The following is a 27,265-nucleotide window of genomic DNA, read 5'->3' on the forward strand; positions in this document are numbered from 1 at the left end:
ATTTCCTGCAGGAAGTAGTGTTTTAAAGGGGTGATCCAGAAAAAGAGTCGTGTTGCTTCTGAAAGAAAGTGGCCATGTTTTTCTAGCACTGGATAACCCCTTTAATTTCAGTCTCTCTGCTGCCACCTCTGTCCGAGACAAGAACTGTCCAGAGCAGGAGAGGTTTTCTATGGGGATTTGCTGCTGCTCTGGACAGAGGGCACTGTGTCAGAATGAAAACACCATTTCCTGCAGGACATACAGCAGCTGATAAGTATGGTAAGACTTGCGATTTTTAAAAAGAAGTAAATTACAAATCTAAATAACTTTCTCAAACCAGTTGATTTGAAAGAAAAATTTTTTTGCTGGAGTACTCCTTTAACAGATCATAATGCTGTATGTCTTATACTACTGATAACTTTCTGTCCATGTTGCTTAGAACATTCACAAAAGTAGAAAAACATTAAAGTAAATTGCACAAGTGAATACGCCTTTATTATCACTGCGATTTGGGAACATACATAACATGGTGCGGAGGGAGCAAATCACACTGACATCATTAACTTGTGGCATTTATCAAACGTTATATTTCGAGATGAGCTGTCGTCCAACATGTCGGCTTATCCATTCAAAGTAGTGTGCGACCTTTGTGTATACTCCGGGGAAACCAGCCTCACCGCAGTTCTCCCCCCAGCTTACTATCCCCCACACATAGGCCACATTATTGGCATCACGGCATACCAGTGGTCCTCCTGAGTCGCCTTTGCAGGAATCTATTGATCCATCATAAGTTCCTGAAAAATTAAATCAGTAAGAACTGTAAGTCGTAAAACTTGATTTAACTACAGACTTAAAGTGTCACTGTTGTTTAAATTTTTTTTGCAGAAATCTATAGTACAGGCGATTTTAAGAAACTTTGTAATTGGATTTTTTAGCCGAAAAAAGCATTTTTATCATGAAAAAGCAGTTTGAATCTCTCCCCCCCCTGTCTTCATGGTTGTTTATGGAGAGGGGAGGGGTGGGGGGAGATGAGGCACCAAAACAGGACAACAAAGAGTTAATTTACAGCTACATCACCAGACTCTCTCCTCTGCAGTCAGCACTGACCTCTCTGACCTCTGAATACCGGCTTTCACACAGTTCCCGCTGTGTAATCCTTTGTTCTCTGTTCTCTACTGCCGACTAATCTCCTTCCTTCCCCCTCCCCTCTCCATAGAACAGACAGGGCTCGACTGATGTAAAAGAGTCAAGATTTCCTGATAATGAGCAGTGAATGAGAGAGAGGAGGGGGGGGGGACCTGGGGAAAGTCTTTTTGAATGCAGATAATGGCATATTTGCCTAATAAACCCAATTACAAAGTTTCTTAAAATCGCCTGGACTATTGATTTCTGCAAAAATAAATAAATAAATGAAACGACAGTGACATTTTAAACGTGACCGTGTCCATGGTGCTTATGATAATCTTTCAGTGGATTCTAAAGTCTATGTAGAAATCACGAATTGAGGTCAGCACGTCCAATAGAAGCTTTGTCTTTATTTCTTATTCCATTAAAAAGTAACAAATAGGCAGATACAAGAATAGAAAGTCCACATCTAATGCGTTTCTGGCTATTAGCCCTTAATCATAGATAGATAATCTATGGCTGCAGGGCTCCTCTTGCGGTCTTCTCCCCGGGTCCCACGTGCTCCAGCTTTAGAGCGGCCTATCTGAGCTAACAGGCCGCTTAGCCAATCACTGGCTGTGGCGGTCCCGGCAAGTGATTGGCTGAGCGGCCTGTCAACTGAGACAGGCTGCTCTGAAGCTGGAGCATGCGGGACCGGGGGAGAAAAAGACCGCAAGAGGAGCCCTGCAGCCTGGATAGGTAATGTAAATAGTCAGCCGCCGGCCACGCACCGCTATTACATGTAGCGATGTGCGGTCGGCGCCCCGACAATTATGGGTTTAAACCTATATCAATGATCAACTGATCAATGGCTGATCGTTGTATTTATTACACGGAGCGATAATCGTCCGAATCGGGCCGATTATCGCTCCGTGGAATGGGCCCTTAAGTAGTCCTCACCATTATATTCCTGAGCTAAGTAGTCCTCTCTATGCAGCAACATGCCCAGTTTGTAGGCTTACAACAGTGAAATACAAAGGAGGAGAAAGCTACAAATTACAGCATCCTTTATCCTACTTACAGATGACTTTAGTTTAGGGTTTGAGGCAGGTGGGTTGGGGGTGACAGAGTCCCTTCAAAGGGGTAGTGCGGTGTTTAAAAATTATTCACTAAATAACACACATTACAAAGTTATACTACTTTGTAATGTATGTTATGTATGTGAATGGCCCCCCTCCTTGTGTTACTTCCCACCCTGGAAGTGTGGTGCAGTATACTCACCAGATCACTGTCGACCCCTGGCCGCCATCTTGGGATAATGACGACATCTTCGGGAGGCCGGCCGGTTTAGCGCCACACTACCCCTTTAAATAGGAAGTGTGCATAATACATGTGGAGCAGAATGCTCAGACTACTTTAGGGGATATTCACACTATGGAATATGTGTGGAAATTTCAATCAAAGGGAAGCTGCGGATTCCACTTGAAGTCCTGCTTGAGTCAACGGGACAGGCGGAACTTCAAGCGGAATCCGCCGCGCGTTCTCCGTCTGAAATTTCCGCATGGATTCTGTAGTGTGAACATACCCTTATAAGAAAAGGTGGTGGTAATAAAGTAATTATCTCCAGGACTTAACTTTATTAAGCTTCCAGGGGGGGATTTATTAAATTCATAAAAAAATTGCCATTTTCTTGTGCTTCCTGTAGGGGCTTTATGCGTAGTCACCATCTTGTGCCAAATTTACTACAATCTACATAAATTGTTGGAAATCTACACTGGCTCTTAGCTGGTATAGATCTCTTTAGGGCCACCACGCAGGCAGCCTGAGAAGTGTGACAGTACATGAGTGAGGGATTACACAACCAGTGTATGATACAGTGTACAGTCATTAACCCCTTAAGGACAGAGCCTGAAATGGCCTTAATGACAGAGACAAATTTTATGAATATGACCAGTGTCACTTTATTCATTAATAACTTCGGGATGCTTTTACCTATCCGGCTGATTCTGAGATTGTTTTCTCGTGACATATTGTACTTTACATTTCTGGTAAATTGGAGTCGATACTCATAACAAATCTTTATGAAAAAAAACCAAATAACGTGAAAAAATGTGAAATAATGCATTTTTCCAACTTTGAAACTTTTTTGCTTATACAGAAAGTGGTTATACCACATAAATTATATATTAAATAGCATTAGCAACATGTCTACTTTATGTTGGCGGCATTTATTAAACTATCTTTCATTTTTTTTAGACAATAGAAAGCTTAAAACATTAGCAGCAAATTTCCAAATTTTCAGTAAAATTTCAAAATCAGATATTTTTAGGGACCTGTTCAGGTAAGTGTATTTGAGGGGCCTGTATGTTAGAAAGCCCCACAAAGCACCCCATTTCAGAAACTGCACCCCCCACACTCTGCAAAAGCATATCCAGAAAGTGTTTTAACCCTTTAGGGGAGTCACAGAAATAAAAGCTAAGTGTGTAAGAAATTAGAAAATTTTAATTTTCTGTGCAGAGATTTTATTGTAATCCAATATTTTTCATAATTATAAACCTATTACCAGAGAAATGCACCCCAATAATTATTGCCCCGTTTCTGCAGTTTATAGAAATACCCCATATGTGGCCCTATTGCGCTATTTGACGCAACCACAAGCCTCAGATATAAGGGAGCGCCTAGTGAATTTCAACGCCTCCGTTTTATTTGGTCATTTTTGACTGTACCACTTCAGGTTGGCAGAGGCTCTGGGGTGCCAAAACCTAAAAAACCCCCCTAAAGGGACACCATTTAGAAAACTACACCCCTCAATGAATGTAACAAGGGGTGCGGTGAGCATTTGGACCCCACAGGTGCTTCACAGATTTTCCGAACAATATGGCGTGAAAAAAGAAAAATTTATTTTTTACACTAAAACGTTGTTCTAGCCTTCAATTTTTCATTTTCTTAAAGGGATAAAAGGAAAAAAAAGACAAAATGTGTAGCGCAGTTTCTCCCGAGTACGGAAATACACCACATGTGGCGATAAAGTGCCAAGCGGGCGCAGGACGAGCCTCCAAAGGGAATGAACGCGCATATTGGCTTTTGGAAGCTGAATTTCACTGGAAAGGATTTCAAGGGCCATGTCGCATTTACAGAGCCCTTGTGCTGCCAAGACACTGGAAACCCCCCACAAGTGACCCCATTCTGGAAACTACACCCCTCAAGGAATCTAACAAGGGGTGCAGTGAGCATATGGACCCCATTGGTGACGGGCACAAATGTGGAACAATGTGACGTGAAAGGGAAAATTTTCATTTTTTCACTTTCATGGCACAAATGTGCCCGTCATCAAGGGGTCCATATCCTCACTGCACCCCTTGTTAGATTCCCTGAGGGGTGTAGTTTCCAGAATGGGGTCACATGTGGGGGGTTTCCAGTGTTTTGGCAGCACGAGGGCTCTGTAAATGCGACATGGCCCTTGAAATCCTTTCCAGTGAAATTCAGCTTCCAAAAGCCAATTGGCTCTCCTTCCCTTTGGAGGCTCGTCCTGCGCCCGCTTGGCGCTTTATGTCCACATGTGGGGTATTTACGGACTCGGGGGAAATTACTCTACACATTTTGTTTATTTTTCCTCTTTTAACCCCTTGTGAAAATGATAAATTCAAGGCTAAACCAACATTATAGTGTAAAAAATGTAATATTTCATTTTCACGCCACATTGTTCCACATTTGTGCCCATCACCAGTGGGGTCCATATGCTCACTACACCCCTTGTTACATTCCCTGAGGGGTGTAGCTTCCATAATGGGGTCACTTGTGGGGGGTGCCAGCTGCGGAATGCACAAAGGGTTATCCTTCGCCATTCCGCAGTGTGCACGTACCCTAAATCTGTAAGAGTACCCTGAGGTACGCTCAGAGTTTGTAGAATTTCACGCCATACCGTGATCTCTTATTGGGACGGTACTGGCGGAAAAGACGTGTCTGGGGGGCAGCGTACGCTACGCTACCCCCAGACACGTCACTGGATGATGAGGAGGATGAGGATGAATGGAGGAAAGAAGGATCCCCCCCCATTCATCCTCACTGGCTGTTTCGGTGTCGGAGGCAATAACGTATCCCTCTGACGCCGAAAACACCCTGGGGGCCATCTTTATACGGGGATTGGTATATGGGTATGTAGTGGTGTAGTGTCAAACTTTATTCAATGTAGTGTAGTGTAATGTAGTGTTTTTTACGTGTTTTTTTACAGTAAGTATAAAAAAAAACCTACGCCAACAAAGGAGTTGCTGATAAATGCCGCACTTATGTGCGGCACTTATCAGCAGACCGTGGCAGTAGGATATAGAAAAAAAACACCCTACGCCAAAAAGGAGGAGTTGCTGATTAGCAGCGCACTTTCGTGCGATGCTGATCAACACTCAGCGGCGATAGGGTGCGGAAAATAGGAGAAAAAAAAATTGGAAAAAAAAAAAAACTTTTTCTACATTCTGAACATCCCTGTAGCTGCTGATAAGTGTTTACACATATCAGCCGCTAGAGGGCAGCAGAGCGCAAGATCCGAAAAAAGACGACGCTGGAGCCGAAAATAGCCGGAAAAAGCCGATAGGGACCGCTGGAAAGACCCGAAGACCGAACGGAATGACTGAGGACGCCGCAAACCCGGAAGACGCCGATCACGACCCCGGGACAGGTGAGTAATGTACAAATACCTGCTCTGGACCCCTCAGCTACCTAGCTGAGGGGTCCAGAGCAGGTATTTACTATTTTGGGGGACTCTGATCGCCGTGCCACCGGCCCGATCGGGCCGGTGGCACCGTGACCGCCATTACTTTTTACAGTAATGGCGGTCGGTGCCGTCCTCGGACAGCACCGACCGCCATTTTTTTCCGGGTCACCGATGACCCAGAAAGGTTCCGATCGACGCTATTGGCTGATCTGAATTGATTAGCCAATAGCGGCGATTGTAAGCACGGGGGGTGTTAACCACCCCCCGTGCCGAGAAGCTAAGATGGCCTGCTATGATTTATAGCAGGCCATCTTCCCCGATCGCTGTGTGCGAACACGCAGCGATCGGGGAAACATCGGGCGTAAATTTACGCCCTGATGCGCTAAGTACCAGGGCGCGAGGGCGTAAATTTACGCCCGATGTCGTTAAGGGGTTAAAGGGGTTATCCAGCTCTACAAAAACATGGCCACTTTCCCCCTACTGTTGTCTCCAGTTTGGGTGGGGTTTTGAAACTTCGTTCAATTGAAGTAAATGGAGCTTAATTGCAAACCGCACCTGAACTGGAGACAACAGTAGGGGGAAAAGTGGCCATGTTTTTGTAGCGCTGGATAACCCCTTTAAAAACACATACAGGAAAGTAATAAAAACAACTGTTTCCTTTCTATTTTGCAGGGTCATTAACCCCTGAATTAGGTGCCGGAAGAAACACACTCCTATGTAGCCTTACCTGCACACTCCATTTTCTCAAAGAAACGATCCTTGTAAATAGTGGAGCAGTTGTCCATCAGGTTAATGTGACCCCACTTTAGATGAAACACTTTGCTCAGTCCTAGGGCATTCACAAGTAAATAGGATACAAGTTACATACGTTTTACTGTCAGTTCACACATAGCAGCCATTTACGCCTGCATGGAAATATCCACTAGGAGTTAGGCCGCATTCACATGTCCCATAAATTACGGGCCCTACGGAATGGGGAAGCCCTGACCCGGACTGTGCCGCAGACATTCACAGAGTCCCCGTTCCCGGCACGATATCCATACATGCTGGACGGGAAAACAATACAGGACAGGGCTTTCCCGTCCATAGCACCCGTAATTTACAGGACGTGTGAATGCAACCTTAGGCCATGTTCACACAACATATGTGTTGTATAAATCACGGCCGTTGTAGCAAATTGCAACAACGGCCTTGATTTATACAACACATACGTTGTATGTGAATGAATGGAATCCCGACCGGAGCGTATACACATAGGGGGAGATTTATCAAACATGGTGTAAAGTGACACTGGCTCAGTTGCCCCTAGCAACCAATCAGATTCATTCCTCACAGACTCTTTGGAAAATGAAAGGTGGAATCTGATTGGTTGCTAGGGGCAACTGAGTCAGTTTCACTTTACACCATATTTCATAAATGTACCCCATAGCATATGCTCTGGCCATGATTCCATGTGGCCGCCCGAAAAACTGATAGGTTCTCTGCGGCCGATATTCAATGAATAGCGGCCGCAGAAAACTGACATATCAGTCCACACAATGGAGTGTGCGGCTCCAGCCGCACGCTTCATTGTGTGCAGCGGCTATTGGCATGTGGGAGCACATAGATGCACCTGCATTCCATTTCAACAGAGAGATGTGATTAGTCATGCACAGCCCCGCCCAGCCACCCCTCTTCCATCCTCGCACAGAGTAATAAAACTTTTTTCCCCGCTGTAAAGCTACCGCCGTAGACGTGGGTGGCAGCTTTGGAGAGCTGCACAGCAGAGCTATACTGTGCAGTAGGGAACTATATCAGCACAATGTTGCTGACTGGTTCCATTTAATCCATTGTTTATCTTAAAGACCTAAGTTTTGTAATTTTTACTCAATTTACTATTAATAGGACAATATGGATGTAGTAATTTTTGTTTGGTAAATTTTTACCATTCGTAGGATATGTGATTGTGCTATCTGTAAACTTTCATACCAGTTGAATCCAGTGCTTCCCCTTATGGCAGTCCTTGCAGTGCAAACATATTTGTGTATTTCTGGCATGTTCTAATCCACACTAGGTTTACGGCAGAGATCCAAAATGACAGAAAGAATCCAGAAAGAAAAATCCATGCCTCCTATTAATGGTACTTTTTTTACCTTCTGCACGTCCCCATCCAGATACTGTACAAGTGTCCCCGGCCTTGAACTGATATGGTGACCACGGCACACAGGCAGCTACAAGGTTGTTATCCACTTGCATGCATGCTGGTTCATTGTATATATTGATAACTTCCAATAGCGCGATATCATTTTCATATGTGTTAGGGTTGTAGAGTTCATGGACTTTTACACTTTTCACTGGGAAAGAATCAATATCTTTATCATAAGCCAAGCGATCCAGGAGCTCAACAATAATTCGGTATCTTTGAGCCTGATCTGACCTGAAACATGAAATATCAGCTTAAAGGGAGGAGAACGCTAAACAATTGCAAATGCTAAAAACATTTACAATGAAAAGACACTATAATGGAATTGATAGAAAGCCCTGCGCCCCATACCTGACACAGTGAGCGGCTGTCAGGACAAAGCAGCCACCTATATAAATGCCTCCGCAGTTGACTTTGGTGCCGTCCTTTATGGCTACTTGCCATGGAAACTGATTCTGAAATAAAAGCAAAAACAATGACACATTATTCATCTTGCACATTTCGCTTGCCTTGAAGTGTTGGAGTACTAGGATCAGATCCCGCTAAGGACATCTGTATTTTCTCGCCATGTTTATATAAGTTGTCACTATATAAATAAAGAGATTTTTATTATTCTATTCTTTTTATTTTATTATTCTCTTTATTGCAAGTAGGCACTTATTGCTAATCGTTCGCTAATAGTTCGCTGTAAAGCTAAAGCTTCGGCTGTCCAGGCATGATGGGAATTGTAGTTTTGCAACAGCTGGAGGGCCGAAGGTTCCCCATCCCTGCCCTATCCCATTAAAGTCAATAGGCTCAGTTAGTGACTTTTTAGATTCCATTAATATAGGGGACCTACAAAGCATGATGACACCTGTTAAAAATGAAAGCCATGGCATTGGTGTGGACAGTACCTAACTTACACTGATACATTCAGGCAAGCTATCCAGGTAGGAGTAAACTTTATGCTGCTGATGTGATTATGCTGGAGTAAAAGTATTTTTTTAAGGCTCTGGTCACAAGGAGTAAAAGAATTCCGTGGCGGATAATTCACCACCTCCTCTCTCTGCTTCTCTCCACGCTGAAGAATGGACATGTCCATTCTTCAGCGCGGAGGAGCGCGAGCCTCCCATAGACTGTCATTATGACACAGAGGCTGAGAATTAAGGGATTTATGAGACAGAGCTCCAACACAGATGTGAACAGAGCCCAGGTGAGTTTGTGTGTTATTGGGTAGAATATTAGGGCTACCTTTTCTGCTTTTTGTCCTCCGATGATTCTCTTGACTCTAATGTGCTCTTCTTTAGGAACTCCACAGGTAACGCTCGGACTACTTTCCTTCAAGAGTTTTATCTCTTTTAGGACACAAAGTGAACATTAACAATTGTAGTGAATCACGTCACAAGCTCTCAAAGGCAACTTAAATATACACGGCTTTCTTAAAAACAAGCTAAAAAATATAACCTGGTGCAAATATATATATATATATATATATATATATATATATGTTAGTTATGTTGGTGCAGTCCTTGTTTATTACATGAAAATCATAATATTTATACTTACCTATTCTGCCCCGGTATCCTGCAGCCTTATTTCCTAGGGTTTTTGACAGTAAACCCAGTGTACACTGTATTGGCTGCTTAAGGCCATACATTTACATTTGGCATGGTCAAAGGATCTGGATAGTCGTGGATCTGGAACATATTTTAGGCACAAATATTGCCCCAAAAATATATGTCCAATTTAAGCCAAAAACGCAGCCATATTTTGGGATGTAAACGGCCTAAGAAAAACACCCAACTTTTAATTTTATAGCCATAAAGTTACTGAGATGGTAACACCACTGCATAGATATTAATAAAAGCATCCAAAACAAACCTTTATTGCCTGTGTCTGTTTTTACTTTCATTAACCACCTTTATTTGGACTATGAATAGATTCAAGAAGTTGGGGCCTATTGTGGCCCTAGCACCACTATGCTTGACTGTGCTGTATTCACAGTGTGCATCGCTGATTATGAAAGGAGGCAGACATACAGCACAGTGAGTCAAGCCACGCGTCAGCACAGGGCTTACCCGGTCAAGTGCCGAGGCCCACAGCCCCTCTAGGGGCCCAGAGAGCAAGAGGGGCCCAGAGAGAGAGAGAGAGGAGCCAAGTGTTCTAATGTTCAGCCCGCTCACTGTAGTGCAGGGTGAGCGCTGAACATCAGAAGACACAGAAGATGGAGCAGGACCTGCAGAGAGAGAAAAGGGTGAAGGACCTGATCACATGACCTGAAGGTCCTCAACCTTACAATGTGGAGAGCAGCACGACAGAGATAAAGAGGAAGATGACTGAGCTGTAAGTGATGTGTGCCAGTGTTAGTCAGTCAGTGTCTGTGTCAATGAGTTAGTCAGTGTCAGTCAAGTGATTGTGCGTAGTGTGTGGATGATGGGTGCATAGTGGATGGATGAGGGGCTGACTGAGGCTCTGTCCCCTGAGGGCCCACAAAAACCTGGAGTCATAGTGGTGCAAGGGCCCAGGGAATATTAGGCCATGTCTTCTTCACACTATTCATGATCCAAATAACTATGTTCTTTTATTAAAATAAAAACACGGATACAAGGAACAAAGGTTCTGAATGCTTTTACTGATATCTATACAGAGGTACCACCAGCTGTCGGGGGGACAGATTTACTTTCTGAAAAAAGAAATTAAACAGAACTCAACAGTAAAACCAGACATTTTAAGGCCTAAAGCTACAAAAAATTCTAATTCCTGCCAATAGCGGTAACTATTCCATCCCCGTTGTGCAGCCTCTCTGGGTTTTGGGGTTGTGATATTGCAGGTCTGTAGAGGATTGGCTGAGGGGGTTTGCAATGTCACCAACCCAGAGCCCAGAAGCAGGAGTACAGCAGGGACGGAGCCGTACACTACCAGCGGCCAGCCAGGGAGGTGAGTATAGTTTATTATTTTCAATCACCCCCTTTCCGGGTATATAGCTAAAACAGGGACAACCCAACTCAGTAATGACAGTCATGTAATTCACTATACATACAAAGATCATTGGCCATGAATAGAATGACTCGTGACTTCTCTACATATTCTTTTGTATGTTTTAAACATTGTGCAAAAAGTTTTTAGCCTGATTGGGACATCAGCATAGACAAAGGGAACACTGCTAGAGTCTAAGCATATCTTTACCAATGAATATTGAAATAATAGGACGTTCATAGTCTTGTCTTACCTGCATCAATGTCGTAATTGACTGCATTACTTTCCTCTACATAGTAAAATAGAAAAAGTAACATATAAGGAGGTCATTATAAAAAGCTGGTTTACAAAAAGTTTCAGTAAACTTAGTGAATGTATAGATACAAGAAGAAAACCAAATCCTATGTAAATGATGAGATGTAACAATTCTCTTCTTTACTAGTTTCTTATGGCTATGGAGGGAGATATAAACTGGTTTCATGTAACTTCTTCTTATTGTCTGTGGCTATGTTTTCCACATGGTTCAAAAGGGGGTGTGCCTTTAGTAAAAATAAGGAGTGGCCTAAGGTGTGTCAATGCACCAAAATCTTGCTCAAAATTCTGAAGCACATAAAGTAAACTAATAGTTACGCTAGACTCAACCGTTGTCAGATAATTATATAGATTTGTAATTTACTTCTATTTAAAAATCTCAAGTCTTCCAGTCCTTATCAGCTGCTGTATGTCCTGCAGTAAGTGGTGTATTCTTTCCAGTCTGAGACAGTGCTCTCTGCTGCCACATCAGTCTGTGACAGGAACTGTTCAGAGCAGTAGCAAATCCCCATAGAAAATCTCTCCAGCAGTACTGTCAAACTGGAAAGAATACACCACTTCCTGCAGGGCATGCAGCAGCTGATAAATAATGGATGACTTGAGATTTTTAAATAGAAGTAAATTACAAATCTATATAACTTTACAACACCAGCTGATTTAAAAGAAAAAAAATCAGTGGAGTTCCCCTTTATGTTTGTGCCTAGAAAGTTTTAGTACATCTGAGCCACTTTGTGAACCCAGCCTTAGGGTTTTCAATTATTTCTTCTTAGTGCCTACTTACACAGACAGATGGACTGCCACTAACAAGCGCTGAGGTCGTGCTTTCAGCTGAGTGACACAAAAATTCCTGTACAGCCCATTTAATATTAAATATTAAATTAAAGTTAGCTACACATCTCCTGTTTATTGGCTGCACAAAAGATCAGCAGAGGAGAAGACAAACACTGATCACTGGCCCTTTTACACAGGCTGGTTATCTGGAGTCAGCGTTCCCATGAACACTCTTTTGTCCAATAATCAGCCTGTGTAAAAGGGTCTTTAAAGGGGAACTATTGCACAGGAGGCACCAAGTATGCAGGTATGTCTCTTAACTTCCTCCTTGGTGCCGGGTGTTATTACACGGGCCAATAGGGGCCCGTTAATAACTGTAAACGAGCGCCGATCTGCTAGATTGGCGCTCGTTTACTGTGCCTATTCCACGGCCCGATTATCATTTAACAAGGGCTGCAGGGACATCGTTACCAATGTCCTTGCAGCCCTTGCTTAAACTTTATACATTACCTATCCAGGCTGCAGGGCTCCTCTTGCGGTCTTCTTCTCCCCGGGTCCAGCGCGCTCCAGCTTCAGAACGGCCTGTCTCAGCTGACAGGCCGCTCAGCCAATCACTGGCCGTGGCGGTCCCGGCCAGTAATTGGCTGAACGGCCTGTCTCTGAAGCTGGAGCGCGCGACTCCGAGAGACCGCAAGAGGAGCCCTGCAGCCTGGATAGGTAATGTAAATCGTCAGCCGCCGCCCGCGCACTGCTATTACATGTAGTGATGGGCGGTCGTCGCCCGACAATTATAGGTTCAAACCTAAATCAACGATCAGCCGATGATCGTTGTCATCGGCTGATGGTTGTATTTATTACACGAGTGATAATTGGCCGAATCGGGCCAATTCGGCCGATTATCGCTCCTTGGAATAGGCCCCTTACTCATTTACTCCTTGGTCTGGTAAGACCATTAGGAGCACTACCCGCCCCCATAGCACTGATCCGACCCACCCCCGGCTGGCACACTCCATTGATTATATTCAGAAAGGTGTGGGCCGGCAGGGTGCAGATCGGCACTATGAGGTCCGGCAGTGATCCTAATGGTGCCCCAGTACTCCTAGCGTTCTTACCGGACCGTGGAGTAAACTACTAAATGCACTGAAACTGAGCCGAGGATGAAGGTACGAGACATACCATCCTTCTCCGCATCTCCAGTGCAACAGGGACATATCAGCAGGTTAGATAGTAATAGCAGCGTGTAAACTTTGGATGTGTGCTTCATATTTTTTTTGCTACAGTTGTGACATACTTACTGTCGTCATCATCAGCACTGGTTATCAGATGTTCTGCAATAAAAGCAAATGGTTCACTTTAGTTTACCTTAAAATGCATAAATAAAGCTCATATGAAATCCTCCATTATGCCTTAATTTCGGAGGATGTCTTATTTTCGGGGAAACAGGGTAGTAACACATCATGAGATCTGATCCCTGGGGGTCTAGGTGCTTAGATCCCCACCAGTCAAGATACACAAGCAGAAACACCAAGCGAAGTACTGTAGCTGTTTTGCTTCTGCTCAGGACTGCTCGGCTGTTCTCAAAAAGCAGAGTGTTCCTCATACAGATTTATAGAAAGTCCTTCATATTGAGTGAAACATATGTCAAAAGATTGCACTTTTGTCTGATACTATATGGGGGCTGCATGAGAAGGAAATCATTTTATATGGGGGCTGCAGAGGAGGGGACTGATACTATATGGGGGCTGCAGGGGAGAGACTGATACGATATGGGGGCTGCAGAATAGGGGACTAATACTATATGGGGGCTGCAGCGGAGTGACTAATACTATATGGGGGCTGCAGAGGAGGGGACTAATACTACATAGGGGCTGCAGGGGAGAGACTGATACGATATGGAGGCTGCAGAGGAGGGGACTGATACTATATGGGGGCTGCAGAGGAGGGGACTGATACTATATGGGGGCTGCAGAGGAAGGAACTGACAGTATATGGGGGCTGCAGGGGAGAGACTGATATGATATGGGGGCTCCAGAGTAGGGGACTGATACTATATGGGGGCTGCAGTGGAGAGACTGATTATATATGGGGGCATCAGGGGGGAACCAATACTATATGCCCAAAAGGAGGCTTTATACTGTTAATTTGGGCAATAATAATGATTAGCAGAGCACTCCCTAAACACTATATGAGAACACTCTCTCTCTCTCTCACTATCTATATATATATATATTCTGGTCTTGTGTCCTGCTGACCCTGAGATTCTGCCATGTCTGGGGAGTTCAGGGGGGTTGTCATTCGCTGAAAGCAAATTATACACAGGGTTCCATCTACCCTAAGACCGTGCCTGGTATTCTATATATAGTGTAACTTTTTATAGTAATTCTGCCTGTGATGATAAAGAGGAGAGAGACTGAAAGTTCTTCTGTACAGATCAGTAAGTATCAGACAACTGCTGGGCTTGGAGTATAAGCAGCAAGATTTTAGGATTTTGTCTCTTGTTATAGATAGTAAAATGGAAAAATAAATAAATAAATAAATAAAAAAAGGGTTAAATATATGTTCAACATAAAAATGTTATATAAGTGTTATATAAATGTTATAAGTAATGTGTTATTTTCCATTGAAGTATAATACGATTTTTGTGAAACTTTTATTCTGATGTCGTGGAGTAACAAGGGAACTTTCTAAGCTCCTACCTATAATCCCTTTGCATTATTGAAGGTGTGTTGTCACCCAGACCACGGACGTTAAACATTGATTTATTCGATTCTTTGGAATGACTTTGTTTACTTTGCTACTTTAAATCATGACAGTGTACACTAGGATCAGCTCAACGTACTGTAGCTGATAAGGACATCTCACTTATACTCTGGCAGTGCTGGGTTATTCTATTGGGTAACTCAATAATCTTTCATGTTTCGCTTGGTAAGTACAATACTGAATAAGAATGTGACGGTTAATCTCTTTTACCAACAACAAAAAGTGTAAAACAAAAATATTCGGTCTAGATAATAGCACACCAACACGTTGCGGGGAAGAACCCCCCTTGGTTATGGGGAAGTTTCCTATAGTAACTATAATAGGGGGGATTTATCAAACATGGTGTAAAGTGAAACTGGCTCAGTTGCCAATAAGTGCCCTGTATCTTTTTCTTGTATAGGAGAAAAGGAGAATAGATCTTTTACCTGTGCAGTTAAACTCATCTTCTCCACTGATACAGTCCATAACACCATTGCACCGATATTCATTCGGAATGCATGTATCAGACCTACAGTGGAAGCCTCGTTTGCATTCTGATAGGATTAAACAATAAAGAAAATGTTAAATGTATAACTCAACAATAGCAACATTATAGTAGAAAAAAAACAGGGGAATATAATGGTCAGGTAAATCCAGATGTGGAATTAGACAGAATCAGTGGCCAGCTCCAATCTTAGGCTATGTTCTCACCTTGTAAGAGACCGGCCGTTCCGTGGCTCGGCCAGGTCACGGAACAACTGGTCTCTGAAAAGATCATCCCGAATTATCTTTAGCACCGAGCATCTGTGTGTGTCCGCATCAGAACTCTCCACTGCACACAATGGAGCGTGCAGCCAGAGCCGCTCACTCCATTGTGTGCACTGACAGGGCTTTCTGCGGCCGCTATTCACTAAATAGCGGCCACAGAAAACTGACATGTCAGTTTCTCATGGCGCCGCTAGGGATCCCGGGCGGAGTGTATACCATGTGTATACATTGGGCCGGGATTCCCTCAGCCTGCAGCACAACATAAATACCGTACTAATCACGGCCGTTGCAACAACGGCTGGGATTACCGCAGAATTTATGTTGTGTGAACATAGCCTTAGTCCTTAAAATAATACTATATATAGCATGTATCACTGATTAAAAATTTGTGTTGTTTTCTCCTTATTTAGTGCACACATATTCTGCAACCTGGGTGTGTGGACTCTGACATCAATCCCTGTTTCCAATCTAGCATACTAGAGCATGGACATATACCATTTTGTTAAAAATGAAAGTTGTAAAATCAGTAGTTCTTCCAACTCTGTCCTCCAAATCTCCAGCGATGAGATGAAAAGTTACAGAAATATCTAAACTAACTACCAGATAGCGGCCAATATAGTCTATCTTTTTGCTTATAGGGAATATTTGGGTAGGTTTACACCACCTTAAATGAGGGCAGCATAAACTAGTGACATAAATGCTGAACAGATCGGTATATTACTTACATCATTCTGTTCAGCCGTTCTCCTAATATGCAGGAGAATAATAGGATTCTTGCCACACCCCTCCCTCCAGCTGCTGATTGACAGTTGCTGCCTATACACAGCATGGATAGATGACAACCAATCAGCAGCTAGTGGGCGGAGTTTTCTGTTTCTCATGAATATCTAGGACTACTGGGCTCAAGAACAAAATGGAGAGGACTACATGTTATTCAGGAGGATATCTTTGGATCAGCTGAACAGAACAATGTAAGTGATTCATCATTCTGCTCAGCTTCTCTGTCACTAGTTAATGCTACCCTGAGGTTGGACAGTATAAACCTGCTGACAGAGTCTCTTTAAATAAAATTTCTAAATATAGTTATTAGTGGAAATTTTCTTTAAAATGAACATACAAAATGTGATATTTGGGAGCCAGGTACTACTCTTATATTAGTAGTACATTCAGATTAGTTTAGCATAGTTACCTGTACAGCATAGTTCATCACTGAGGTCTCCACAATCATTTTGCCCATTACAGATATTATTAGAATCAATGCATTTCCCATTGACACAAGTGAACTGTTTTTCTGTACATTCTGGAATAAAAAAAAAAAGTGCATTTAGGGTGGGTGATATTGTTTTCATATGAACTAAGTCCTATCTTTCTACTTATCTAGTGGTCTAACTACAATAACCAGCGGGACCACAACATATTGGTTTGTTCTTTATCTGGAGCCTAATACCCACCCTCTGACTCCTTATAACATGAAACAGCGGCTCGTGTGTTCTGTAGACTTGTGCTCTTGGTAATAGTACATTCAGCAAGTGCGGTCTCAGATCCTCGGCATGTCACCTGAAGACATTCTTGGTCATTCTGATCATCGTTTAGGATACTCTCCTGTAACTTATCACTATAAGCACCTCTGGAAAATAAAAAATAAAACAGTGCATAGAAATGTTCAATAAAATAACCATTGTAATGTTCCCTACCTACACTATTCTGATGGATTTTTTGACTACTTTAAAGGGGTTATCCGGATAACAAACACAACATTCTAAACAATCCCCCTTCCCAATACCACCCTCTGTCTTGTATTGTCCATCTTGTATTATTTCCCTGTTTTTTTTCTCATTCTTATCCGCTCTGGAAATGTAAAATCCTCTACTCTGGGTCCACTCTGACCGCGCTCAGCTCCCTCTTCCCCCCTCCCTTTGTAGTCACAGGACATGTGATCTCCTCTCTGTGGGAGGGGTTAGCTGTCTATCTCTATGCACCTGTGCTGCTTCCATAGACTTAGGGTTCTAGTCCACAGGCTGATGGGGGCCCGATCAATAATGTAAATAAGCGCCGATCTGCTAGATTACTGGGCCTATTACATGGCCCAATAATCGTTTAGCGAGGGCTGCAGGGATATCGTTACCGATGTCCTTGCAGCCCTTGTTTAAACACCATACTTTACCTTAACATGTTGCAGGTCGCAGGAGAGGAGAAGCCCTGCAAAATGATAGGTAATGTATGGTGCTTGTGGAATCGTCGGTCGCCTGCCGCGCATCGCTATTCCACGTAGCGATGCGCAGTCGGTGTCCGATGATTTTAGGTTTGAACCTAAATAAATGATCAGCCGATCACACGATCATCGGCTGATCGTTAGTCGTTAATCATTAAAAACCGCTTTGTGTAATAGGACTAGCGATTTTTAACGATTAATGACTAACGATAAACTATTGCAAACAAGATTGTTTATCGTTCACCTGAAATCGTTCACCATATTACATAGAACAATAGTCATTATTTACGATCGTTATGATTGTTTATTCCTTCTAATCCCAGCAAAACAATTACACTGAACCATTAGATGCGGAAAAAAAAATGCGGAACTTGAGCGAACTAATGTGGAATTACAGCGAACAATTAGCGAACGATTAACGATAATTTTAGGTTCAGATCTAAATCAACAATCAACAACACACAGACGATTTTTCTGCAATTACACAGAACAATTATCGTTTAAATTCGAACAATATAACGATTTTTCGCACGTTAATCGACCCGTGTAATAGGGCCCTAAATCAACGACATACGAATGATTTTTCGATCGTTGCCTACAAATACACAAACCGATTATTGTTTAAATTCGAACAATATAACGATTTTTCGCACGATAATCGACCCGTGTAATAGGGCCCTCAGGCTATGTTCCCATACTGTAGTTTTAATCAGTATTTTTCAACCAAAACCAGGATTGAAAACACAGAAAGACTATGTTCACACACTGTTGAATTTTAGTGGTTGGGCGTCATTTAATGTGAAATAACGTCCGTTCTTTTTAAGACTAATGTCGGCCATCCACTCCATTTCCACAATTTGTAAACATAGCCTTTCTGTGTTTTCATTCCACTCCTGGTTTTGGCTGAAAAATACTGAGCAAAAATACTGTGTGGGAACATAGCCATAATCTTCACAGCACTGTAATGAAGCACCTGTGCGAGTTGTGCATTGAGCTATGTAGGTAACAGAAATTCCGCCCCATTTACTTGAATGGAGCTGTGTTGTAGGTCCCTGCACATTGCAGATCATACAATGCATAGCCCTAGTAATCCTTTATTCAGTATCATTTGGGATTTACTATCCACTTTCACAATGCAATTTTCTAGCTACAAAAACAATACTGACAACTTTATTGTAACTTACTGTGGGAAATCAAGATGTCGACAGACTACATTGGCTTCTCTGACCGTCCACTTGTCAGGACACACAAAGAATTCCTTATTTTGACCGGGTAATTTTATTTTTATAATACCCGCCTTGTTCGTATTGGCTCCAACGTAGTTTTTTAGAGATATTTCAAATTTGCCTAAAACATGAATGTGACGTTTAGACCTTAATATTATGTCATAAATAAACTAATATTAACTTATTGTACTGTACATAATAATCTGGACGTTGGTTTTGAAGTGGTCTGTCCAGTTTACATGGGACCTTGAATGCAAAATAACTTAATTTGTACTTGACCAAAATATGGATTACTAATGTATTTGGATTAGTATTTCTGCTGTTTACAAATCCATGTGTAACTGATAAAACCATATGCAAGTGTTAGGTCTTATTCACACAATCTGTAAATTTCTTTGTAATTGCGGATCTGCAATTATGGATAAGTCCCCCGCCGTGGACTCCGCTCGGAATTCTGCCTGCCTCACTGCCGTAATGTTAAAGTGTCACTGTCGTTTAATTTTTTTTTTCCAGAAATCAATAGTACAGGCGATTTTAAGAACCTTTGTAATTGGGTTTATTAGCTGAAAAATGCATTTTTATCATGAAAAAGCAGTTTAAAGCTCCCCCCCCCCCCATCATGGTTCTCTTATGGAGAGGGGAGGGGTTAAGGGAGATGAGGCACCAAAACAGGATAACGAATAGTTAATTTACAGCTACATCACCGGCTATCTCCTCTGAAGCCAGCACTGACCTCTCTGACCTGAATACGGCTTTCACACAGCTCCCACTGTGTAATCCTTTGTTCTCTGCTCTCCGCTGGTGACTAATCTCCCTCCTTCCCTCTTCATAGGTTACACAGGGCTCGATTTATGTTCCTATAAATAACCTATACTGAGACCTATACCCCGCCTGAGTTCAGTGGGGCAGATTCCAGCACCAAAAGGCGAGAACCAGTGTACTGTGGTGCTTCCCTATAAGGCTGCGTTCACACTGCGTTTTTGCAATCCGTTTAACAGATCCGTTTTTTTTTTACGGACAAAAAAAATAGTGTCAGCAACGTTTTTGCGTCTGTCAAAAAAAACAGATCTGTTTTGATCCGTTTTTTTTATAATGGAAGTCAATGGAAAAACGGATCAAAACGGATGCACACAAATGCATCCGTTTTTGCAATCCGTTTTTTTCAAAAAACGGATTGCAAAAACGGATTGCAAAAACGCAGTGTGAACCCAGCCTAAGCAACTATTTTCTCCATATTCTGGTGCTGATATCTTTCCCACCAGATCTGGGCTGGGCATAAGTCCTGCTTTGATTTCAAAGCACAGCGTCCGGAAATAATTCACACGTCAATTATTTTCACGACCGTAGCATACAACAGCCGTGTGAACAACAGTCGCTGTTTGCATTGATTGCATTGCATTGACCCCCCTCCCTTCTCTGTCATTCACTGCTCATTATCAGGAAATCTTGACTAGTTTATATCAGTCAAGCCCTGTGTAATCTATGGAGAGGGGAGGGGGGGGGGAGGAGGGCGATTAGTCGCCAGCAGAGAGCAGAGAACAAAGGATTACACACTGGGAGCTGTGTGAAATCCGGTATTCAGAGATCAGATAGGTCAGTGCTGACTGTCAGAGGAGATAGCCGGTGATGTAGCTGTAAATTAACTCTTTGTCGTCCTGTTTTGGTGCCTCCTCTCCCTCCACCCCTCCCCTCTTCATTGAAAATCATGAAGACAGGGGGGAGAGCTTCAAACTGCTTTTTCATGATAAAAATGCATTTTTCGGCTGATAAACCCAATTACAAAGTTTCTTAAAATCACCTGTACTATTGATTTCTGCAAAAAAAGTTGTGCCAAATAGAGAGTTTACTGAAGTCAATTAAAACTGTCCTTCAAATATGACTGGTAGCAGTGTTGTGGGGGAAGGGTGAGTACAATAAAAAAAAAAATCTATTGATCAGTATACAGTACTGATCACATAAATGGTAACACCATAGATGAATCCACAGTATAGGAGAAGGTACTGTATACAGAAATCTATATACAGCATAGATTCTGATGTCCTCACCTTTGCACGGAGACTCTGAAGAAAACTTATACTTTGCATTAGTGCATTCAGCAGCCTTCAGCTGACAATAGTTCAGGAAGGTTCTAGTGCCGTCACTGCAGGCCCCCATGGTTTTATTCTTAGAACATTGGTACGGCAGCTTACAAATACATTTTCCATCCACACATCTCTGCCAGGGAGCACAGAATACTTTATGACATGAATTAATAGTGTACTTCTTGTCCCAGCACCTATTCTCAGACACAGAGCCCTGTAAGAGACAACAAGATGTTATAAGGATGCACTACACCAGCTGTGGTTCTTGTGCTGCGTAGTCATACGCCACAGAGAAGAATTAAAGGGGAACTCCAGCGAAAATCTTTTTCAAATCAAATCAGAAAGTTATATAAATTTGTAGTCTCAAGTCTTCCAGTACTTATCAGCTGTTGTATGCTCTGCAGGAAGGGGTGTTTTTTTCCCCCCAGTCTGACACAGTGCTCTCTGCTGCCACCTTTGTCCGATACAGGAACTGTCCAGAGCAGGAGAGGTTTTCTATGGGGATTTGCTGCTGCTCTGGACAGTTCCTATCTTGGACAGAGATGTCAGCAGAGAGCAAGGGAAGAAAACAACATTTCCTGCAGGACATGCAGCAGCTGATAAGTATGGGAAGACTTGAGATTCTCAAATAGAAGTAAATTACAAATCTAAATAACTTTTTGAAACCAGTTGATCTGAAAGAAAATGATTCTCATTGGATAACTCCTTTAAAGCAGTGCTTCTCAAACTGTGAGGCGGGCCTCACCTGTGAGGCTCCCCCTAGTTGTTGGTGAGGCCCAGCTGGGGAGTCAGTTTTCACAAAAGTAACTATGATCTGTACAGTCCTTTTGCTGTTTGCAAAACAGGTCCATTTTAACAACATTTTTATTTATTTTGTACTTGCTTTATTAGTATGTAGAACGTGGGAAACGGGTGAAAGGCAGCCCTAGCATTATTTTCAGCTTTTAAATGGACTTTCACAGCAGATGGTGAGGCCCCGGCCCTATTAGTCAGCCTGGTGAAGCCCGGGCATTGCCCTGGTCTGATGGGTGAGGCTCCAGTAGAAAAAGTTTGAGAAGCACTGCTTTAAAGGGAAACTATCCCCAGTTTAGATGAATCTAACCTGCTGATCGTTCCCTATTGTGCACGGGGCGCTGAGGATGAGGGTATGTCTTTCACCTTCATCCTCAGTGCTGTTTCTATGCAGTTTGTAGTTTATTTCAGCATCTAGTAAGGCCTTTCGAGCACTGGGCTACCATCCCCAGAGCACTGATCCTCCCTTGCAGGGCTGCCCCTTCTGATGATTATCAGGGGAGCTGGCCAGCTGGGGGCGGCGCAGATCAGTGCATTGGGGGTGGTAGCTCTGCCCCCAGTGCCCCAAACAGCCTTATTAGACGCCGGTATAAACTCAAACTGCACGGCAAGGACGCTGATAATGAAAGTAAAGGACTTTATCCTCAGCGTCCCGTGCACAATAGGGAGATATAAGCAGGGTAGATTCATCTTACCTGCTGATAGTTTCTTTTTAAGTGGCTCACGGTTTCAACAGCCTATTGCAGGGCCTTAGGGAGCAGTGATTGACCCAGGGATTCTCTGGTGCTTTTCTGGGCAAACATTACTCCCTTTAGATCATAGCCCACCCATAGATTTCCATCTTTGTAAAATGAAGTAATTATGAGTAATGTGCTATTTTTATGCATTTTACATGGACTCACCCCCCCCTCTGGATGCAGAAAAAATGGAGTCCTCGCCCCCTGCTCCTCATCCCCACCTTCCGAGACATGGATCACGTGTCCTCTCTTCAATGGGCTGGGTTAGCTATTATAAGCCTGGCCACTGAAGAGACGGAGGACATGTGACCCACTGTCAACCTGTCCCCTCTCTGCAGTGAAAAATGTTACACAGGCCATGTCACCTCAGCCACCAGCCACGCAACCCACCCACACCTCCAACATTCCATGATGCCACCAAGTCTCCCCCTGCACCTCATCCATCGGCTACCGACCCCCCCCAACCCCCCCAACCCTCAGCCTATGGCCACCATCGTACGTTCCCCTCCCCCCCGCACCTAAGCCCCCGAGTACAGCTGCACCCCAGCCACCACCACACCACCTTTGAAGTCGCCATGGCGCTGGCATTGCTGCATCATGAGCTCTGCTACATGATTGACCTCTGCCACATCATTGGTCTCTACTGCATCATCGGCTCTGCTGCATCATGTGGGTATCAACTCTACTACATAATCAGCTCTTCTACATCATGTGGGAATCAGCTCTGCTAAATCATCAGCTCTGCTAAAGCATTGGCTTTGCTACATCATGTGGGTATCAGCTCTGCTACATCATGTGGGTATCAGCTCTTGCCACATCACCAGTTCTGCTACATTAACTGACCACAGAAGCACTGCAAAATAGGCCTCTAGAAAACGGGAGATGGCTCAAAACACTAAGGGAGACTTGGTAAGTAAGAACAGCTAGGTTTGGGAGCATTTCATTTTTTACCTTTTGGGTGGAGTGCCCCTTTAAGTTCTGCTCTCAAACGTTTATTCAAAAGTTGCGCTATGTTCTCAGATAGACTAGTTTACAAGAAACCAAAACGCTTAACTGGTTCTCCAGTAAGAGATTTCACAACCTACTAATAACTGTGGATTTAACTATACAAATATTTGCTTTGGTCTAGGACATACAGAGCACATATGCAACACAAGCTTACTGAATAAGTTACGGGAAACAACCCAGGACTGAATACAGGGTACAAGGCCATGACACCGGCTTTCTATAGTGTCATCTATGATTCTACAGATTTTCTGGAGTTTTTTTTTATCTTATTCATGAAGTTCAACATTTATCAAACATGGTGTAAAGTAGAACTGGCCCAGTTGCCCCTAGCAACCAATCAGATTCCACTCCTTTGATAAATCTTCCTGATGGTGTAAATAGCGTAAATATAAAGAGTAAGGGGGAGATTTATCAAACATGGTGTAAAGTAGAACTGGCCCAGTTGCCCCTAGCAACCAATCAGATTCCACTCCTTTGATAAATCTTCCTGATGGTGTAAATATAAAGAGTAAGGGGGAGATTTATCAAACATGGTGTAAAGTGAGACTGGCTCAGTTGCCCCTAGCAACCAATCAGATTCCACCTTTCATTTTCCTAAGAGTCTGAGAGAAATGAAAAGTGGAATCTGATTGGTTGCTAGGGGCGACTGAGCCAGTTTCACTTTACACCATGTGTGATAAATCTCCCCCTTATTGTCCCAGATTTGTCAAGCTATGTAAAATATACAGGTCAGTTTTTATTTTATCAAAGCTAAAAACTGAGTTGTGATTGGTTGCTATGGGCAGTTTGCACCAGTTTCTATTGTACACACTTTGATAAATCTGGGCCATAATAGTGTATATATTAAGGGACATTTATCAAACTGGCGTAAAGTAGGGCTGGCTCAGTTGCCCCTAGCAACCAATCAGATTCCCCTTTTCTTTTCTCACAAACTCTTTGGAAAATGAAAGGTGGAATCTGATTGGTTGCTAGAGGCGACTGAGTCAGTTTCACTTTACACCATGTTTGATAACTCTGCCCTATAGTGTATAATATAAATATGTATACAATAGTTATATATACCAGCCTGACCACTGCTTTTAGAATGGAGTGGTGGTCAGTAATTAAGACAACAAACTATCAACAATGGGAGTGAGCATATCAGAAGGAGGAGGCAAGTTTTCTAAATGAATGTATATGCAAAAGTATTTAAAGAGAATGTTCCACCAGGTAGATCCTCTTTAATATGACCCACGGATAGAATGGCGCCGTCACGGGGGAAGCCGGTGCCGCGGTCTGTTATTGAACAGCGGTCCGGCTTCCCCATGACGGCGCCGTTCTATTCATGGGTCATATTGAAGAGGATGTACCTGATGGTACATCCTCTTTAACTTGCCAAGCTCTACCAGTTTATACCCCTTTAAATAATTTGTGGAAATACAAATTCCTAATACACTAATGAACTTTCGCAGAGATTTTACTAAATATTTGTAATACTAAAGGGGTTGTTAAGCATTTTATTTCCTTTCAAGTCAACTGGTGCCAGAAAGTGACAGATATTTGTAATTTTACTTCTATTAAAAAATCTCAAGTCTTCCAGTACTTATCAGCTGCTGTATGTTCTACAGGAAGTCTGTGTATTCTTTGTAGTCTGGAAAGCAGGAGAGGTTTACTATGGGAATTTGCTAAGTAAATTACAAATCTCTGGCACTTTTTTTTTGTGAACTACCCCTTTAGGAGCTACTACAATGCAGATATAGATTCAAGCAATTGCCCCAAATAACAATTAGTGCCTGAAATTGCTGTGCAGAAGAAATTATTATTGTGCTCATTTGGAAGCGAGTGTGAACATAGCCTAATGCTGCATTTACACGAAATGATAATTGCCCCGATCGTACGATTAACAATGTCGGAGTAACGATTTTTTTTTTATAACGATCAGCGTTTAGACGGTACGATATATCGTACGGAAGATTCATTTTGCGATCGCTTAAGCCTATCTCACACATTGGTTAAATTGGCGAACGACTGTTCACACGGAACGATCTGCTAATTTTCTAAGAACGATCAACGACGGTTTGAGAACATGTTCAAAGATCAAAATGACCGATTTCTCGCTCGTCGTTTGATCATTCGCTGCGTTTACACGTATGATAATCATTTGAATTCGATCGTTATAGCACAAATTCGCATGATAATCGTTACGTGTAAACGCAGCATAAGTGAAAGGAATAACAGATTGACAATTATAGCATAGGCAAGTTTCTTATTACAATAGTTGTGTTTTTTGGGTTGATACACTGTATATATTATATTGTAATATATATATACATCTAGTCAATGTTCATAAGGAATTAAAAGAGGTTGTCCAGGAAAAACTGACTCTTCCCCTATCCACAGCGACCTCTGTATTATCAATAGAGCTGGGGGTCCAGCATGCGACCCACAGCTCTATTCATTCCTATGGAGTGACGGAAAGAGCCGAGTACGCCAGAAGAGCGCTGTATTCAGCTCTATTCTTCTGCTCCATAGGAATGAACAGAGCCACGGGTCACGTGCTGTACCTGCGGCTGTATTCATTATACAGAAGCCAGGGCTCTGGTCATAATACAGAAGCCGGTGACCCGATACGGAGATCGGCGGGGGGTACAGAGGTTGGATAGGGGAAAATTCAATTTCTCCTGGAATATCTCTTTAACTATATCCCTATAACACAATAGAACTGTCTGAAATTTCCATTTTCTAAGTTCATTTAAAAAAAAGTTACTGGAGATCAGAATAGAGATCGATTATCCTCTACACCAGGGGTGTCAAACTCAGGTCTCAAGCTGATGCAAAACTACAATTACCATCATGCCTGGACAGCCAAAGCTAAAGCTTTGGCTGTCCAGGCATGATGGGAATTGTAGTTTTGTAACAGCTGGAGGGCCTGAGTATGACACCTGTGCTCTACACAATATAATGTAGTATCTTACCATTACAATGCAGACATAGAAGACGCCTAAGATGCACCACTTTAAGCTTGAGCTCTTCATCCTGATGTTTCATGCAAACTTCAGTGTCTTCTCACCCAAAACTATCAGTCTGTAGAGAATTTAGGCAGAAATCTTCACTGCTTAATCTTTAACTACTGATCTAACAAGCTGTAGAGTTTTATTTGTAGAAGTGGAATCTGAACCCTATAGATGGAGATCACCAGTGTAACCTGGAGAAGACTAATCCGGTACACAGAGAGAACAAAGAGAGCAATCATTTACATTTCCCGGTATTTCTCAATCATCAGTGTTTTCCTTCTTATTCGGAATCTTATTGGGAGTGACGGCTCATTGTTAAAGCGGGCATTTTGTTTTCCTTCTCAACCAAAACAAATGGAAAGAGAAATGATTCAAGGTTAGCTAATCTGAACTATTCTAAGTATCCAAAGTAGAGATTAGAAATGCCAGCAGCAATTTAGGGGACACGGCTCTCTGAAGATGAACGCTGTCCCTTTTATCTTGCAATTAATTGGGGTATTAGTAACTTGGGGTACTAGGAAATAGTTAAATAGTTTTATAAATACATTCGCTGGCAAATTTGCCTTCTCTTTTCCTCTCCTTGTTGACACCTGGTGGTGTAGGTTACCGACCACCACTCTGCTCTAAAAGCAGTGGTCTGGCTGGTTATATATATATATATATATATATATATATATATATATATATTACAGAAGTAC

The 27,265-nt window shown here is 42.6% G+C and overlaps 1 protein-coding gene across 1 annotated transcript; it reads right to left on the minus strand.

Moving 5' to 3' along the window:
• Window positions 1-448: 448 nt before the first annotated feature.
• Window positions 449-26,746, minus strand: CFI (complement factor I). The gene is made up of 13 exons (XM_069978507.1): window positions 26,529-26,746; window positions 21,002-21,251; window positions 18,915-19,077; window positions 16,970-17,145; window positions 16,708-16,818; window positions 15,197-15,304; window positions 13,307-13,339; window positions 11,182-11,217; window positions 9,204-9,307; window positions 8,325-8,428; window positions 7,924-8,207; window positions 6,519-6,620; window positions 449-773 (listed from the first exon to the last, which is right to left on the minus strand). The coding sequence occupies exons 1-13, from the start codon at window positions 26,586-26,588 to the stop codon at window positions 556-558; spliced, it is 1,749 nt and encodes a 582-aa protein (XP_069834608.1). The 5' UTR covers window positions 26,589-26,746; the 3' UTR covers window positions 449-555.
• Window positions 26,747-27,265: the final 519 nt, after the last annotated feature.

This window comes from Dendropsophus ebraccatus, chromosome 7 (assembly GCF_027789765.1).
Source record: "Dendropsophus ebraccatus isolate aDenEbr1 chromosome 7, aDenEbr1.pat, whole genome shotgun sequence".
Taxonomy (NCBI): domain Eukaryota; kingdom Metazoa; phylum Chordata; class Amphibia; order Anura; family Hylidae; genus Dendropsophus; species Dendropsophus ebraccatus.